General features: G+C 32.7%; 1 protein-coding gene across 21 annotated transcripts in view; it reads left to right on the top strand.

The window, feature by feature from the left end:
• Positions 1 to 16,645, top strand: part of LOC134546323 (bromodomain-containing protein 3-like) — a 363,730-nt gene that overhangs the window by 108,090 nt on the left and 238,995 nt on the right. For all 21 annotated transcript variants that reach the window (XM_063389071.1, XM_063389068.1, XM_063389079.1 and 18 more), the window contains 2 exons: positions 6,032 to 6,127; positions 6,601 to 6,702. In XM_063389071.1, coding sequence (XP_063245141.1) covers positions 6,032 to 6,127; positions 6,601 to 6,702 — 198 coding nt within the window. The remainder of the gene's footprint in view (positions 1 to 6,031; positions 6,128 to 6,600; positions 6,703 to 16,645) is intronic.

Genomic DNA, 16,645 nt, shown 5'->3' with positions numbered 1-16,645 from the left:
TTGTATCTTTTTTAATTTTATTTATTTGCATTAATTAGAGCTATTTTAGTATACAAGACTGACTGGCAGGAAAAAAAAAAAAGAAAGCTATCTGTGTTAGGCTATTTAATAGATGCACCAGAAGCAGCATTAAAAAACAAATTTTTTTATAACATTTTATTTATGATTGAGTTACGCCGAATCGGCTTTATATTGCTACACTTACTGTTTGGTCATGCAGGTTCAACCCCAACAAACATGTGGTCATAGATCTTGGGGTGCCCAGCATTCCTTCATTGCCAGAAGTTGACGAACTAGTATAACATCTACCTATCAATAATAATATATGTTAGCCTACCGTTGAAATGTTTTATCAGTGTAGGCAAATCATGTTTTAGAATTTTTTAATTTCAGAAAGTAAGTATAGTAAATACACAATCTTCTCATTAGGATAACATGACATGTTGTCATTTTAAATTTTGGTGGTCATTGGTAGTTTTTAGGTATAATTGTTATGCCTAATGTGTAATTTTTTTTGTAAAAGTGTCAATTAGTTTAGTAGGGCTGTGCGAATGTGACTTTTTCAATGCAAATCAAATGTGAATCAAATAATTGCACATATTTGTGAATAGCGAATAATTTGCGAATATTTATGTTCTAAGTATAAATATGAATAATTACAGTAAACATTTGGCATATTATAAATTGTTGTTTAAAAGAGTAATGTTCTTTAGCTTTAAATACATTTTTATTGCTCAAGTAACATGTAAATTTTTATGTCTCTTCTAATGTTTTAGTAATAAAACACAATCAGTGGTATAGAAATGTCTTCATCAAAAGCCAAGCCTACACCTTGCCATCAACATTATGTAAATTGCAGTGCAAAAAGACCAATTCCTTTACATGTTCTGGATCCAGGCACTGCCTCTTGGAAGTAACAATGTTCCCAGAAGCAGAAAATTAACATTCTGAACTTCACTTCTTATTCTGAAAATTAAAAACTGCAAAAAAAGTTTATGAAAAGCAGATCATCGATATCAGTTTTATTTTCCGCAGTAAATAGTCAAGCGATTACCAATCAATATATCGAAGAGTTGTTTATTACAACTGCTCGTAAGCATGGTCAATATTCCGTTCTCAGTCTTTTGGAATCAAACGTGTTAAGGCAAAATAATTTTTAATGAATTTTATTTATCGTGTCTTTTTAATTTTATCTAATTATTTACGTAACATTTTCGGTAGTTTAAAAAGCGATTGCGCAGGAGCAATTCTAGCAACACAATTCTCTGGCCATGGGGTGCTCTGCTGGACATAACCACAAACGGACACGTTTTCTTTTTTGCTGTAGCCATGATGGCAGCTGTGTTTACTTTACTATCGTTAAAAAAAATTCTCTAGATTTGTATTAGTAAAATTAATAGAATGGTGATCAAAGAGTATGTGTGCATTAGTTTTTAAAGGTTATTATTGAAAGCTGATGCACTGGCATTGTTTAAAATAGTTTTACACTTTTATATGGCACATGGCTCGCCCAAAAATTGTGCTAAGGACAACTGGATATAATAAATTAATTATGCTACACATCACGTAAAGTTTGTATTTAAATCGTAAGCATTTATGATAATTTTCAGGCTACATTGTCTTTAACTGTTCTCAGCATGCCCATTTACCTAACCTAAAATTTGATGTAAGTAAAGGTCTGCTTACAGTTTTTTTTCTTCCATTAAGTCTCTCGGTAAAATGATTTCTAGAGGTTCAACATATTATTTTATCACACGTTTTGTCAAACAAAAGTAATATTTTAATTAGTGGTGCACCGATGCGGATACCGATGAATCGTAATCGGCGATTATGGGTACTTACCGATTAATCGTAATCGGCGATTATCTTAACGATTACTTTGCAGATTATTTACGTCCCGGCGTAATTAAGTAGGTTTTTACCATGTAATATTCTGTTACACATTTTAGGACGAAAGCCGGTAATATTTGTATGTATTACAAAATTCATCTAACTGCGTTATATCATAATTACAGATATTTCGTTAAGTTTAATAAATCTCATTGCCTCAAACAATAAAAACTGAATTTTTCCTACACGTTTATTTACGTTTCGTCTTTTGTTTAGTGGCCTTGTACATTACGTATAGCCAGAGAAGTAAAATAGATGGCACTCAATCAAAATACCACAAACAGTTGCAGTGGATTCTATGACAATCGATCTTTTTGAGTCGTAGTAGCGGTTCAAAATCGTGGTCCCGATACCTTCTAGTTTTTATCACTGCGTTTTACAAACTCGTTATGGGCGTCTTTGGTAACATTATCCGTTTGTTATTTGTATGTGACGTGAAAAGTGAAAAAGTATTTATAATTTTATATATTCAGTCAACATAAATAAAATCACATGTGCTAGAATTGGTTTTTAGTCATTTTTATATAATTATAGTGAGATGGCGAGTAGGGAGAAAAAAAGTGAAGTGTGGAAACAATTTTTCTATAAACTCAAGTGAACAAAATAAAGCAGCATGTTTACATTGTTAAACGGTAATTTCTTTATGCAACCTTATGTGATAGTCGATAATAATGCTAGTTTTCCGCAACACAACTTACCCATTGTAAATTACAATTATTAGACTGTAGTTCAAGTTGTGTACAATAACAAATATTTTAATAGAAGTTAATTTAATTTCCCCTTTCAATGACTTAATAGTGTATTTTATATATTTTTATACTGTTATTATAACTGTATTGTCAATTTTACCTAATCATGTTATTAAATTCACATGGGAATAAAAAATTTTGTGTGCATTATTACACTTAAAAAAATTTCTTCTTTATAATCGGTAACTGAATCGGTATCTGCCGATTATTGCTCTCATAATCGGTAATTGAATCGGTAATTGGTAAAGTCATATTGGTGCACCACTAATTTTAATACATTCGAAAACTTTCGAATATTTGAAATTTTCAAATACCTAATTTGGTTTCAAATGTGAATCGAATCAAATATTTGATTTGCACGAATATTTGCAATTTCAAATATTTGCACACCCCTATAGTTTAGTCAAAAGTACAAAGTAAAAAAAAAATGTTGCCATTTAGGTCAGTTAGTCACTGAAAAGGTCACTAAAATGTCACTAAAAAGTCACTAAAATTGATTTTGTCACTTCTGTAGACACCCTGGTGTTATACACCAAACTTGGTTTTTCCAAAAAAAATGTTGCGAAATTTCAACTGAAACTTTACAAAGATAACATTTTAATTTTTGGGTCCTTAAATATGGTAACCTATATATTTATATTTGTTTCATGAACTAAGTTCTCCAGAAGAGTATATGTTATGTTTTTAATTTACTTAATGCATATATATTAAAAGAATAGTGTTGTGGGGAATGGTATTAGAATAAGTATAAAACCAAACACAAATAATCCTTGTAAAATTTTACCAGTGTGGAATTTTTTAATTTACTATTTTCATTCCAATATTTTTCTTAGAATAGTGTTCCTTAAATCCCGAATATTTTTCCTCGAATCCCAAATATTTTGAATACTGGCGATTCAGTGAAATTTGAGGATTCGACCAGCCCATCCTTAGTTAAAATATATGTGTATCATCCCCATGAATCTACTCTTAATTGTTTTATTTATAATTTGGTATTAATTTCCAAGAAACTAATTTTCCAAACATGTGATTTTAGAAAATGCACTTAAGGTTTCAAAAGATGTGTGGCTAGTTTTCTGAGAACCCTCTTGTTTTAAATTAATCAAAAATGAAATTTTTCACAAGTATAGAAACTTTTTTTTATCAAATTCAAACATAGACATGGTGCAACTTTTTTTGTACTTTACAAGAGCACAAAAAATTGATTCATAATACATTAAAATGATTTTGTGTGTTGTGTGTGTGTTGTGTCTGTGTGTTGTGTGTGTTTGTGTGTGTTTGTGTGTGTCTGTTGTGTGTGGTGTGTCTGGAGGTATCTGTGTGTGTGTGTGTGTGTATGTGTGTATGTGAACATCACCACCCTGTTTTAAATCTAAAAGACATATACTTGACAAACTGGAAATTTTGGTTTTTACACCACCCCCAAAAAATCTTAATAGTGACTAAGAATGCATCAAGAATGCAATAGCAGTTGCCATGGAAAAAACGCAACATCTACTTGCCACAGAGATTTTCAACCATAAATGGGAATTTTGATAATTAATGTCCCCGCAACGCCCCTTGTAAGCTGTTTTTTGTAAAACCCTTTCTTATTGGATGTCTACATAACAAAAGGAATATAAGTGGCCAATTTCAAGTTTTAATATTTCCTGAGAATCTACAGTAGAACCCTGTTATAATGTTTTTCAAGGGAGCACAAGAATAAAACATAATAAGCAGGAAATCTCAATTTAGCACTTAACAATGTTCGAGTTTTGTACCAATGGACTCACCAAGCTATGTAAACAACTTTAATGTTCAAACCAAAGATAGTATACTTGATACATGAATTTTCTGAAACAAGCCAACAATTTTTCAACTTCGTCTTGTTCCCTGGTTAAATTTTGTTTGTCTTTAAATAAGATACACTGCCACATTTTTTTAAAAATTTTCTCACGATTCATGACGACAACATTAAGAGTGAGAACGTCTACTCCTTTGCCACCTGAAAATGTTTAATTTTGGGATTCCTACGTATGAATGAAAAAAAAAACAAATTATTTGTAAGCAATAGAAAACACTTTTAGTTATGCCCTCGCTCAATGGTTGGCAACTTAAATATCGTAGGACTATGTACGTGCATCTGAATACCCACTGGATGGCAAGGAAAAGAAGAGTTGACTCAGGGTGCCAACTGACATGTAACTATGAACATTGTGTACCTTCAGTATATTGCATAAAATTGTATATTAACAAACTTCATGTATTGTAAGGCAGTGATTGTAAACATAAACATACATAAAGGAAGCTTTTTATCGTAAGTGTTGGAATAATTTGATTTTATAACATTTTTTCCCCATTTATTGAATGTTAGAAAGCAAACATTATAAGCAGGAAAATACACTATTTATGAACGTTATATGCAGGAAATAAATACATTGTCCTTATGGGGGAAATATTGGGACTTTAAAAATATGACATTATAAGCAGGAAAACATTATATGCAGGAAAATTATAACAGGGTTTTACTGTAATGAGTGAGTCAGTCAGAGAATGGTAATTCACTTCTGTTTATATGTACATTCATGCACACACACATGTATAAAAATAGTCTAAAAGTATATTTACAAAGAGTCATCCATCGTAACTTAACAAATGTACCTTCTTATAATCTTTACCGCCCTGTTTCACACTATTTAGGGATTGGATGTAAAAACCCCTTTAGTACACAAGGAATATATCCTGTAAATTTCAAATCTCTAGGTCCACTTATTTAGGTTGTGTGTTTGTCAGTCACGGTACTGTTTTATAGGTATAGATAAGTGTGTGGTGTAAAATGCAAGAAAATAAATAAAATTCATTAAAACTCTTCAATTTCTTTGTTAGAGAGTGTTTTAGGTTTTGGTTGATTTAACTGATAATATACACACTAGTAAACTTTTTTTAGTAATTTCTATTTATGACAAGTTATTTTTTTTCATTTGAAAATCATTTGTATATTTTTTGAGAAATGAAATGGAAATTCTTAATAAATTTTGTTGGCTTCGTATATGTTGCATTATTTTTATTTAAATTTTTTTGTGAATGAGTCCTACTTGTATCTATTGGTAAAGAAAATAAAATAAAAATTTTTTTTCAGATGTTGAATTGAATACCAAATTATTGATTATTATTGAATGTTTTTTCAATACTCTCAGACCTCTAGTGTCTAGTGTTTGTAAGATGGTATTAAAATAAATTAGATGAAATGTATGGTTCCGCTATTCACGCTTTACTCTCATTTACATCATTTTTCTCTCTGTGCCTTGAGAATTGTAAAATACTGCATGTATTTTAATTTTTAACATGCTGCTAAAATTTGTTTCAGATAATTTGCTTTTTTTGATAACTTAATGTGGTTTTCAATATTTCAGGCCCAACATAGTGCTGCCAAGACAAAGGACAAGCTAAATGGCTCGTTAAAGGCTTGCAATGAGATTCTGAAGGAGTTGTTCTCAAAAAAACATTCGGTGGGTAGTACTGCATTCTGGATCTTGTTCCACATTTTATCTTTTGCTTTTGAATTTATGAATTTTCAAGACCTTTTCCAATCTGTTTTAACAAGAATTTTAAAGCAGTTATAATTAGGTACCCTAGAAATCTGTAAATAAAATTGATCAAAAGAGCTGTTGAAAAAATAATTATTTTTGGTGTGTACAAAGATGAAAAGCTGTATTTGTCAAATTATGATGTATAGTTTAAGTAAAAATATTTTAAGTCTTGCTTTCTATATGAATACAGTATATGTGTGATATTATTTGAATGTGTTGAAAGAGGGTTGTTGAGTTAATTTGAAAATTATTTTTTCAAGTGTGTAGAATACAATTTTAATCAGTTTATATTTAGATTGAAGTCATTTCCCTAGCTTTGTAGAAATATGTTTCTTTTCTAGCCTTTACCTACTTCTAAATTTCTCTTTTTGCACTTTTTTTTTACCTTATAGGGATATGCGTGGCCTTTTTACAAGCCAGTAGATGCAGAACTTCTGGGACTGCATGATTACCATGACATTATTAAAAAGCCAATGGACTTGGGGACTGTCAAGGTACATGTTTTTAATTTAGATGTGTATAAGTCTTATTACAGAATATTGGCATGTATATAATTTATATAAATTAAGGAAGTCATCAATTCCAGGAAGCATGCCTATTTTGGTTCAAGTTTATGTGCAGAACCAGATAAAAATTAAAAGGTAAAACATTTTTTATTGACATTTAGGAATTAGGGAACTGATCTTTAATGAGTGTGTAACAATCAAAACCTCTGACTAGCTCAGAATTGGTCTTAATTGCACGTTATATAAAAACACTCAAACGATACTGTTCGAATTTCATTAAAAAAAGTTACTCTAAATTTTTAATAATGTGAATGTTCTTGTTGACCTACTTTATGATTGTATTAATGATAAAATTAATATTCATCCCCAATTTATTAAAAAAAGTTAAATATTCTTCTTGCATTGTGTCTTGAGAAAAATGACTGATTTTTACTGCTTGTTATTACTTCGGACTATAAAGTCACACTAGCACTATGGCCACCATGTTCTGACCTCAACACTGTTTCAAATTACATACAAAACATCACTAAGAAGGTTTGCTGCTTCAAGGAATTGACTTCAAAATGGGAGATAATTTAGTCAGAATTAGTTGCATAAAAGGTAATGAATTTGATGAGGGCTAAAGTTCTTCGGGAAGTAGAATATATATAATCAACATATTTGTGAAGGTATAATTTGGAATCTAGAATGACACCAAGATTTAATAGAGAAACAAATATTTGGAGATTAAAGAATTTTCTAATTTGTAATCAAATGCAACTGGATGATATTTCCTAGTAAAAGAAATTGCCTTAGTTTTATATTTTTTCAGTGTGACCATTTCTTGACCAGTTTGGTAATAGTAGACAATCATTATATGTAGAAGTTATTTTATATATTTTTAGATCTGCAAATAGAATACCAACATAGTACTTAAGAACCTGAACAATATATTCAATAAATATATTAAATAGGATGGGTGAAAATGTACTTCCCTGAGGGACTTAACAAGCTTTACATAGAGTAATAATTATTGTTGATGGACACAATAAAGTATCTATTTGTAAGATAACTTGAAAACCAATTTACATAATTATTACTAAAGCCAAATTAAGATAATTTAGTAAGTAGAAAGGAATGGTTTGCAGTATCAAAGGTCTTTGCTAATTTTAAATAGTAGGCATCAGTCTGACCCCCTCTCTATTGGTAACAACATTACAATGGGATTAAGAAAGGTAAGTAGGTTAGTCGTAGTAGACATTCCTGACCTGAAACCATGTAGATTACTAAATAAGCTATTTCACAGTTGAAAATTTAAAAGTTTAAACATAATTTTTTCAAATATTTTTGAAAAACCATTGCTTAAAGAAATTGGCCTATAGTTTGACACATTCAATTTTGTACCACTTTTGTGTACCAGAATCACCTTGGCTATTTTCCATTTATCCAAGAAGACATTTTTCAAATTGGTATTAATAATGTGATGCAAAAGAGGTACTAATAAGTGGGAACATTCTTTTAAAATAAAGTTAAGAATACCATCAGGCCCTGTGGAGTTTGTGGATTTTAATGCCTTAATACCCCAATATACAAGGCTTTTGGAAATGGTAGATACAGTATAGACTTATGGGATAAGATAGGGGTAATCTTGGGAGGACTGCAATTTGGTAACACAAACACTAGAGAAGTACTGTGCAAATACATTTTATACCACAACAGGATCATTGGAAATCTCATCATTGACTTTTAGAGAATATGACCTTCGGCTTTGAACACACATCCGCGACTGACTAAATTCTTTAGCTAATTTAAAATTTTTTCAAAATAACACTTACAACCACTTAAATGCCTCAGGCGCCACTATGTCACTCAAGAATGATTAATCCAAGATTAAATTGAACTCTTCAGTGTATTTTCTACTAATTTCTTCTGCGCAAAAAATCATATTTAGATTACAAATTGAAAAACATATCTTGAAGGTAAGTTCGGTTTTTCAAGTAAATGTGTAACAACCTGAAAGCAATATAAAAAAGAATATGTGTCGTGTGGGCTAGTTATACAAGTAAAAATTATCAGCAAAATCAAATTCCCTTTTTTTTTGTTATATAAAACAAAATTAAATATTACTACAAGTACTAAGGTGAAAGTTAATTTCATTTGCAAGCAGTATACGAGTTATACCACGGCAAATGCTCCAGAGTATAGCGGGACCACTAAGAATTATTATCATTATAGGCACTATCTTGTTTGTAAGATATATTGCAAATTAATTATATTTAAATCTTGACACAGCTGAGATTTATCCTTGTTATACAAAACTAATTTACATCAAAATAGTGGGATTGACATTAATAGAAATTCATTAGTTTCAATCAATGCAAACTAGTGAAGGAAATACTTTGATTAGTTCCAGTAAGGGTTATAAATAAAATTATTTCACTTAGTTTCCGAAAGTGTGACAAAAACAAGTCAATTATGATCAAATTTTAGAAACTGAACAAACGTTAGTAGAGCCTCGATGTACGAAGACAATGGATAGTAGTAACTTATAGTTGGTAAAGTTCTTAAAAGTCTCAGTACTTTATGGCTTAAATTAACCTCAACAGGCGAAAAAGACCTACAAATCACCTGTAACAAAGTTGAACGGCTGTCAACATCCTTCAGTACACCAGCTTTCTGGTACATTAGGTAGCTGGGTTTGTCCTTCTTTGTACAACGAGGTGATTCAGCACATCATCAGACTACCTCCTGATATGACGGCCGCAAAGATACGTAGTGTTGTTTGTCCTTCCTTCATGCGGTTGGTACGGAATCAAAACAACTTTTAGCTTCAGTGACTCAGTAGCTAATTTGGCAACTTGACTTCTTGCAAACTCTTATATCTTCTGATCTTGTTGACAACTACGATTGCATACATATCTTCTGTTCTTGTAGACAACTACGATCAATAACTTACACAACGTTTAGACCAATTTGCTAGGTGAAATTCAAGCTGTCGCTCGATTTGTCTTCAACATTAGATATATGTCCTTCACCAGTCAGATCAGAACTGATGATAATTTTTGTTTCAGAATATTTTTCGTTAGTTAATCGTCAAAGCACTTGCTTACTGTTTTTTAAACATGTGATGGAACTGCTGGTGCTTAGCTAATTTTTTTACAGAGCACCAATCACAGCAAACCTTACAAATTTGTGCCTGTTTCACAATTTAGATATGCAAATTAATACCACACATTTCTGAATGTTTTTATAAAAATACGAATTTAATATCTCAGATTCACATCAAGATGTTTATACTAAACTAGTGATAAAAACTTTTAAACGTAAAAAAAAAATCATGTTAGTTGAATTAAAAAACTTTTCCTATTGGTAATACAAAATTTAAGTTAATGTCATGGATCTTGCAATAAAATAATGCATGAAAAACACACACAGAAAAACAAATGAATTCTTGATTAAACGAATTGTGCACGCACTGCAAACTATCCCTCCTAGGTTAGTTTTGCCAGGAAGGATCTCCATGAACCTTAGGCTCGATGGCACTCCAAACTTTAAGTGCAGAGAAAGTATGCAGAGCTGCCAACCATTACAGATTAAACACTGAATTACGGAACATCGCTGGTTTATTACGGAAACGAGGCTCTGTGCTGCATGGTAACGAAAAAAATTTCGTTTCTGGTGTGCATGTTTTGAGAACGCAGTTCATCACTTGGTTGCGCAAATAATGGAACTAGTAAGTGTGTGCATGTACTGTCGAAATAAGTTGATTAATTCTCGTGTTTGGAAATAATAATGGGATGGTATTACGTCCGTTGTACGATACAACTAGTACATACTCTCAGACTTTTCGTTTGTTAGCTACTTACTTCACGATAATTTTTGTACGGTACTATGGCTAACCTGTGTTGTTTTTATTTATTTCTTGAAAGCCATTTTTTCCATCAAAGTGTTTGTGTCGTGTCTACAAACGTGAAATTTTTTTTAGGTTTTTCGATAGTGTTGTGTTCTTCAGTGCCGGTTGTAGAAATGAAGCGTGTGACAGAACAATGTGTATCTGGGGGAAAAAAAAGTACGCTATTCTTCAGAACTTTCGACCTAACAATTCAAAAGAATGGCCATGCTTGTCTTCAAATGTTTTGGAACGCCACGCGTTTTGTAATGTATGCACATGTGACTATTCGATTGCACACGGTGGAAGGAATGACTGTAGACGGCATATTTAATCAAAGAAACATGCGGAACATTTTATAGCCTTGACGAGCAATAAATCTATATCGTCTTTTTTGCTACATCTGAAGAAACGAAAGTAACGAATGCAGAGTTATTGTTTACAAGTTTTCTGGTAGAACACAATTTACTGATGGCAGTATTCATTTGGGTAATTTGTTTAGAGCAATGTTCCCGGACTCAAAAATTGCACAGAAATATAGCTGTGCGAGAACAAAAACATCTGCATACCTGCCAACCTTTCCGATTTTTCCGGAAGTCTTCCGAATTATAACTGCTCTTTACGATTTTCCGAAACTGTCTGAATTCTTCCTATTTTAAAATAGCTTTGCGGTAAAAAAAAGTCGGTGTCTTCCAAATCGATTCAACATTCATGTCGATCGATGTATCGTGTGTTGTGCTCATGACTATCGATTGTTTTTTTTCTCGTTTACACAGTTCTACAGAGAGTACGTCGTCGCTTGTTCGTTCGATGGTTAGTTAAGACGGGTGATTTTGATTTATAATTTACGAGCTGCTATTACGAATTAAAATTTGAATTTCAAATACATTTAAACTGGCAAAATACGCTGTGGTCAACGAGTGCAACGTGAAACAACTGTTTACGAATTTGTTTACTTTGTTACGGGCTATTGCCGTTGCCTCGTTTAGACGTTTGTGACAGGTTATGAAGCACAAACTGTCTGCATTATGTTTTCAAAGATGAATAAGAAAATACAATATTATTACCAGACATTCCGTGATACGTATAGTGCAGAGTTTCCATGCATTTTAAATTCTGACAAAGGGGAAAGGTTTGGCTTTTGTAAGATATGCAGATGCAACATCAACATATCGCATGGCGGTAAAAGTGACATCAGCGTGCACATCAAAAGTGCAAAGCATTTATCCAACGTGAAATGCCAAGAAGATAATCACAAACTTTCAATGTTCTTTGTTAAATCTGGGGGTGCAGATCTAGACATTACGCAAGCTGAGTGTTTATTTACTTCGTTTTTGATAGAGCATAACATTCCTCTAGCGGCCGCAGATCATGCAGGTGCGCTTGTCAAAAAAAATGTTCCCAGACTCTGAAATTGCCAAGAAATATGGATGTGGGCGTACCAAAACTTCTGCTATTATGAAAGAGATGGCTTCGGATGCAAAATCCGGAGTAGTGCAGTACTTAAAAAGTGGGCCGTTTTCAGTCGCAACTGATGGTAGCAACGATACTAGTTTTAAGTTGTATCCCATTGTAGTTACGTTTTATGATGAAGCACAGTATAAAATTGTAAATGTTGTTCTTTCCATTCCTGTTCTGGAAGGTGACTGCACCGGACGGAATATTGGTAATTTAGTGCTTTTCCAATTTGAATGTAATGGTATTCCCATTGAACACTGCATTGCATTTTGCTGAGACAACGCAGCTGTTATGATAGGGCATAAAAATGGTGTTGCAGCAGTGTTGAAGGAAAAACACCCTGGGCTTATTGAGATTGGCTGTGTTTGTCATCTAATAAACTTAGCTGCAGAAAAAGCTGCATGTCCAGTAAAAGTCGATGACATTCTTGTAGACATTTTTTATTATTTGGAGAAGAGTTCCAAGAGAATAGAAAGGTTACACAAGTTTCAAGATCTGCACGATACAGAAGCCAAGAAAATTCTTAAACATGTGTGTTCAAGATGGCTTTCTCTTAGAAGAAGTTTGTTAAGGGTTTTTGAGCAATGGTAACCATTACTTAGCTTTTTTTTAAGGCAGATGTATTAAATTAGAAACAATCTGTGTGTATAACCTAATACAAAATTCCTAAGCTTCAACAGTCATCCTGTGCAAGCTCAAGTGGAGCCCATCAAGGCCTAGATAAAGAGACAGAGAAGAAAAGGAAACCAATTTCTGTTTCCTTTACCAGCCATAAAAAAGTTGCTTCACCTTCGGCAAAAAATTATGTTCCTATTCTGAAGAATGAAAGTCCTTTTATGAATCGAGAAGAAAAACTATTTATGTATGTTTCTTTCTTCTGACCTCAATAAAGCACTGTGTGCATTTCTCCTAAGTGTTGTGCCATCATTTGAAAAACTGAATGTCATTCTTCAATCATCATCACCTCATATTCACATTTTAAGAGAACTGTTGTTTAATTTTTTAAGAGAATTGATTTCAAACTTTGTAAAACCAAGAACTGTAAATAGTTGCTCATTACTTGAACTTGACTACCATAGTGTCCAGAATCAAAAATATGACGTGGATTTAGTTATTGGATGTCAAGCATCTAGAATTGCACAAACACTTGATGAAAAGGAAAAACAGCTTTTCTTTGCAGCTGTTAGGAACTACTTTGTTACAGCTTGTGATACATTGTTAATAAATTCCCCATCAGAAATGCAGTGTTGAAGAATGCAGAAGTGGCAAGAATGAAAAATATTCAGGATTCCAGCTTTTCATCTGTTCACTATTTTGTGGATTTGTTTCCTATTATTCTTCCTGTTCAAGAAGGCGAATTAAGAGATGCATCTATGGATAAAGTGACAAAACAATTCTCAGCTCTTCAGATTGATGATATTTTGGGCATTGTTGACATGGAAGAGAGTGAAGATGTGAAGTGGGCTAAGTTAGCCAAAATTCGTGGAGTTGATGGTATTTTGAAATATGATAAAATTTGTTGAATAATGCTGTCAATACTTTCCATTCCACACAGCAATGGGGAATGTGAAAGGATTTTCAGTTTGGTGAAAAAGAACAGAACACAATTCAGATCCTCCATGTCCAGTGACACTTTAGAATCCCTTTCAATATTGAAGACAAGAAAATCAAATTTGTGTTATGAACAGAATTTTAGTTCTGAGTTCTTAAAGAGAGCAAAGAAGGCAACAGTTGCTTCTTTAAAGCCACAGTGCTCCAGTGCTCCAAATTAGCTAAGCATTTATTTATTATTTTTTTTCTTATAATCCACATTGTTGACTATGTTATATTAATTTTCTGGCAAAAATATTATCGGAAGCCAAGATAGATTCTGTGAGTTGTATTCTTGTGTGAAATATTGTGCTGATCTTTAAGTATCACAGTGAACAGGTAACAACACACAAATATTTTTTAATGTAGCTATAGCTTATTTGATAGTGGGTAATTTGTGTAATTTAGTTGTATTTTAGCAGTACAAGTCTGCATTGTAGCCATATAGGTAGGGATGTGCGAAAGTGACTTCATCCACACGAAATGAAAGTGAAAGAAAATTTATCAAGTTTCGCGAAAGTGAAACGAAAATGAATTTTTCTATGAGATAATTATATTCTTAACGAAAGTTTAGCGAAATTTTTTAATTAACAAAGAAAAAAAGTGCCCCAAAATTTGCTCTTCAGTAATAAATTATATTACATAAATCATTTTGGTGTCTTTTGATGTATATATAAATATAACTATTTAATATAATCAACATCCGCCCTAGACCACACAACATAGCCCCATGTCACTCGTAAGTTTCAAGAATCAATCCAGATCTTTCAGCGCACAGACTATTTTCTTTACAGTCGTAATGTCACAGTCTATGATAATACATTTATCACGTGCATGGTACTGATGAAAAACACGTGACTACTGCGGAACGGCCACCATCTTGCACCACTGTCACGCATGGCTTGCTCAGGAAGCTGTAGACCAGGCAAAGGGATATGGTCAAAACAAAACATAAATGGTTGCTGCCAAGTGGTCATTACACGCAGTGACTTGTTGACCTTTTTGTCTAATTGGCTGTATATTATGAGGATTTTATATGCCAGACAGAGTATGTACAATTTAAATAAAGCCGACGACAATGTTTTTGTTTGGCCGTGCGCGAATAAAAGTAGGTACGTTCTTTGTTTATGTGTATACTGTAAATACTAAATAGTGTACTAACAGTTCTGGAATGTATGTTTTACGAATATAGTATCTACACTACTGTTTGAAAGCAAATGTTTCCGGTAATTTTTCAAATATTGCATGATTTTGTTTTGATACCTAGGCCTACTGTAATCACGTTTGAATTTTGTTTACTTTATCTACCATGTTTGTTCAAATTATGATTTTACCGTATTTTCATTGACTCTCTGAGTATATCCACTTTTTCCTTAAGCGTGAATTGCTTTCGTTTCTTTTTATCTCCAGGATCATTCATATTGTAGCACAAATACAATGCGGTGTCTAAATAACGTAACCTGAAAATAAACTCAACAATAACAATAAACAATCCCGGCACAGACATCAAACTATTTTTAGCGTAGCGTAACACTTTTGTCTAAATAATGAATACTTCTCTCAAACTGCCGTCTTTCGATGTATCGAATGGTGTTGTGTTGCTCACGTCGCATACTACGTACAGTATAATCCATGGTAGTGCGCGCAACTGTTTGTCAACTTTGTTTTGAGAATTTAGAGGTTAGAAAATACGTTGCGGTGGTATTTGTGTATCTTTGTTCTACTACATTAATCATTTAGCTGGAAATTTATTTACCAGTTTAGTAAATTTTGGTGTAGTAATGCCACGCTACTAGTAGAATTTATACGTTATAGTGAAAATATGATACTTAAACTGAAACCGTTTTGCATGGCGAAGATACGATTTTTGGCGGGGACTTAAAAAAAATACGTTTAAGTGAAATATACGTTATAATGAGGTACGTTATTGTACCGGTATTCTACTGTACATTTTTATTAAATTACGTGTTCTTTTTCAACTAGAACAAACGAACTTCGGTAAGCTATTGAACTTTCGTTTGGCTCGAAATATTTCGCTAAAAACGAACTTCGACAGATGAAATTCTTACCGAAATCGAAAATGAAAGTAGCAAAATTTCGATTTCGGTTTCGGTATACCGAACATTCGCACAACCCTACATATAGGTAATTTTTTTTGTCAAAATCGGTAATTTTATTTGTGTTAATAATCTTCCTAATTCAGATTTTCATAGGTTGGCAGGTATGCATCTGCCTTAATGGAGTATATAGCTGGTGCAACTATAAGTGAAATGATTGAATCTTTGGAAGTGGACCATTTGCTTTAGCTACTGATGGGAGTACTGATTGTAATGCAGTGATGATGTATCCAATAGTTGTTTCATTTTCAAATCAAACAAAAGGTAAAATTTTCACTTTACTGTTATCCTTTCTTGAGAGTACAGACAACACAGGATATGGTATTTTCTCTGTGCTGAATCAGGAATTTGAACATTTTGGAATTTCTTGGAAAAATTGTGTAGCGTTTGCATGTGACAATGCCAATACTATGATTGTCACAAACAAAGTTGTGGTAGCATTTGTTAAAGAAAAACATCCAGCTATTGTTGTGCAAGGCTGCTCATGTCACCTCATTCATCTAGCTGCTAAAAAAGCCAGTGCACAGCTAACAATTAGCATTGAGACATTTTTGGTAAATATTTTCTGTTACTTGGAAAAAAGTTCAAAACACCAGAATCATCTGAAAGTGTATCAAGACGTATGTAGGGCAAAGTCACACAAAATTTTTTAATATGTTAGCACACGTTGGCTCTCTCTCCTAGATTCAGTTGACAGTGCTGTAACAATGGGAGGCACTAAAGCTTAGCTTCAGAATTGTAGCAGATATAACGAAAGACCTATTGTTACCTATAAAACTTACATTTTTTAAATCTTTGGCATCTGATGTAGAACCCTTTCTGACAGAATTTCAGGCTGATGTGCCATTGGTACCATTTCTTCATTCTTCTTTATCTACCATGATTCATGAACAAATGG

This window comes from Bacillus rossius, chromosome 1 (genome assembly GCF_032445375.1).
Source record: "Bacillus rossius redtenbacheri isolate Brsri chromosome 1, Brsri_v3, whole genome shotgun sequence".
NCBI classification, from domain to species: domain Eukaryota; kingdom Metazoa; phylum Arthropoda; class Insecta; order Phasmatodea; family Bacillidae; genus Bacillus; species Bacillus rossius.
This window is presented reverse-complemented; position numbering and strand designations above follow the sequence as displayed.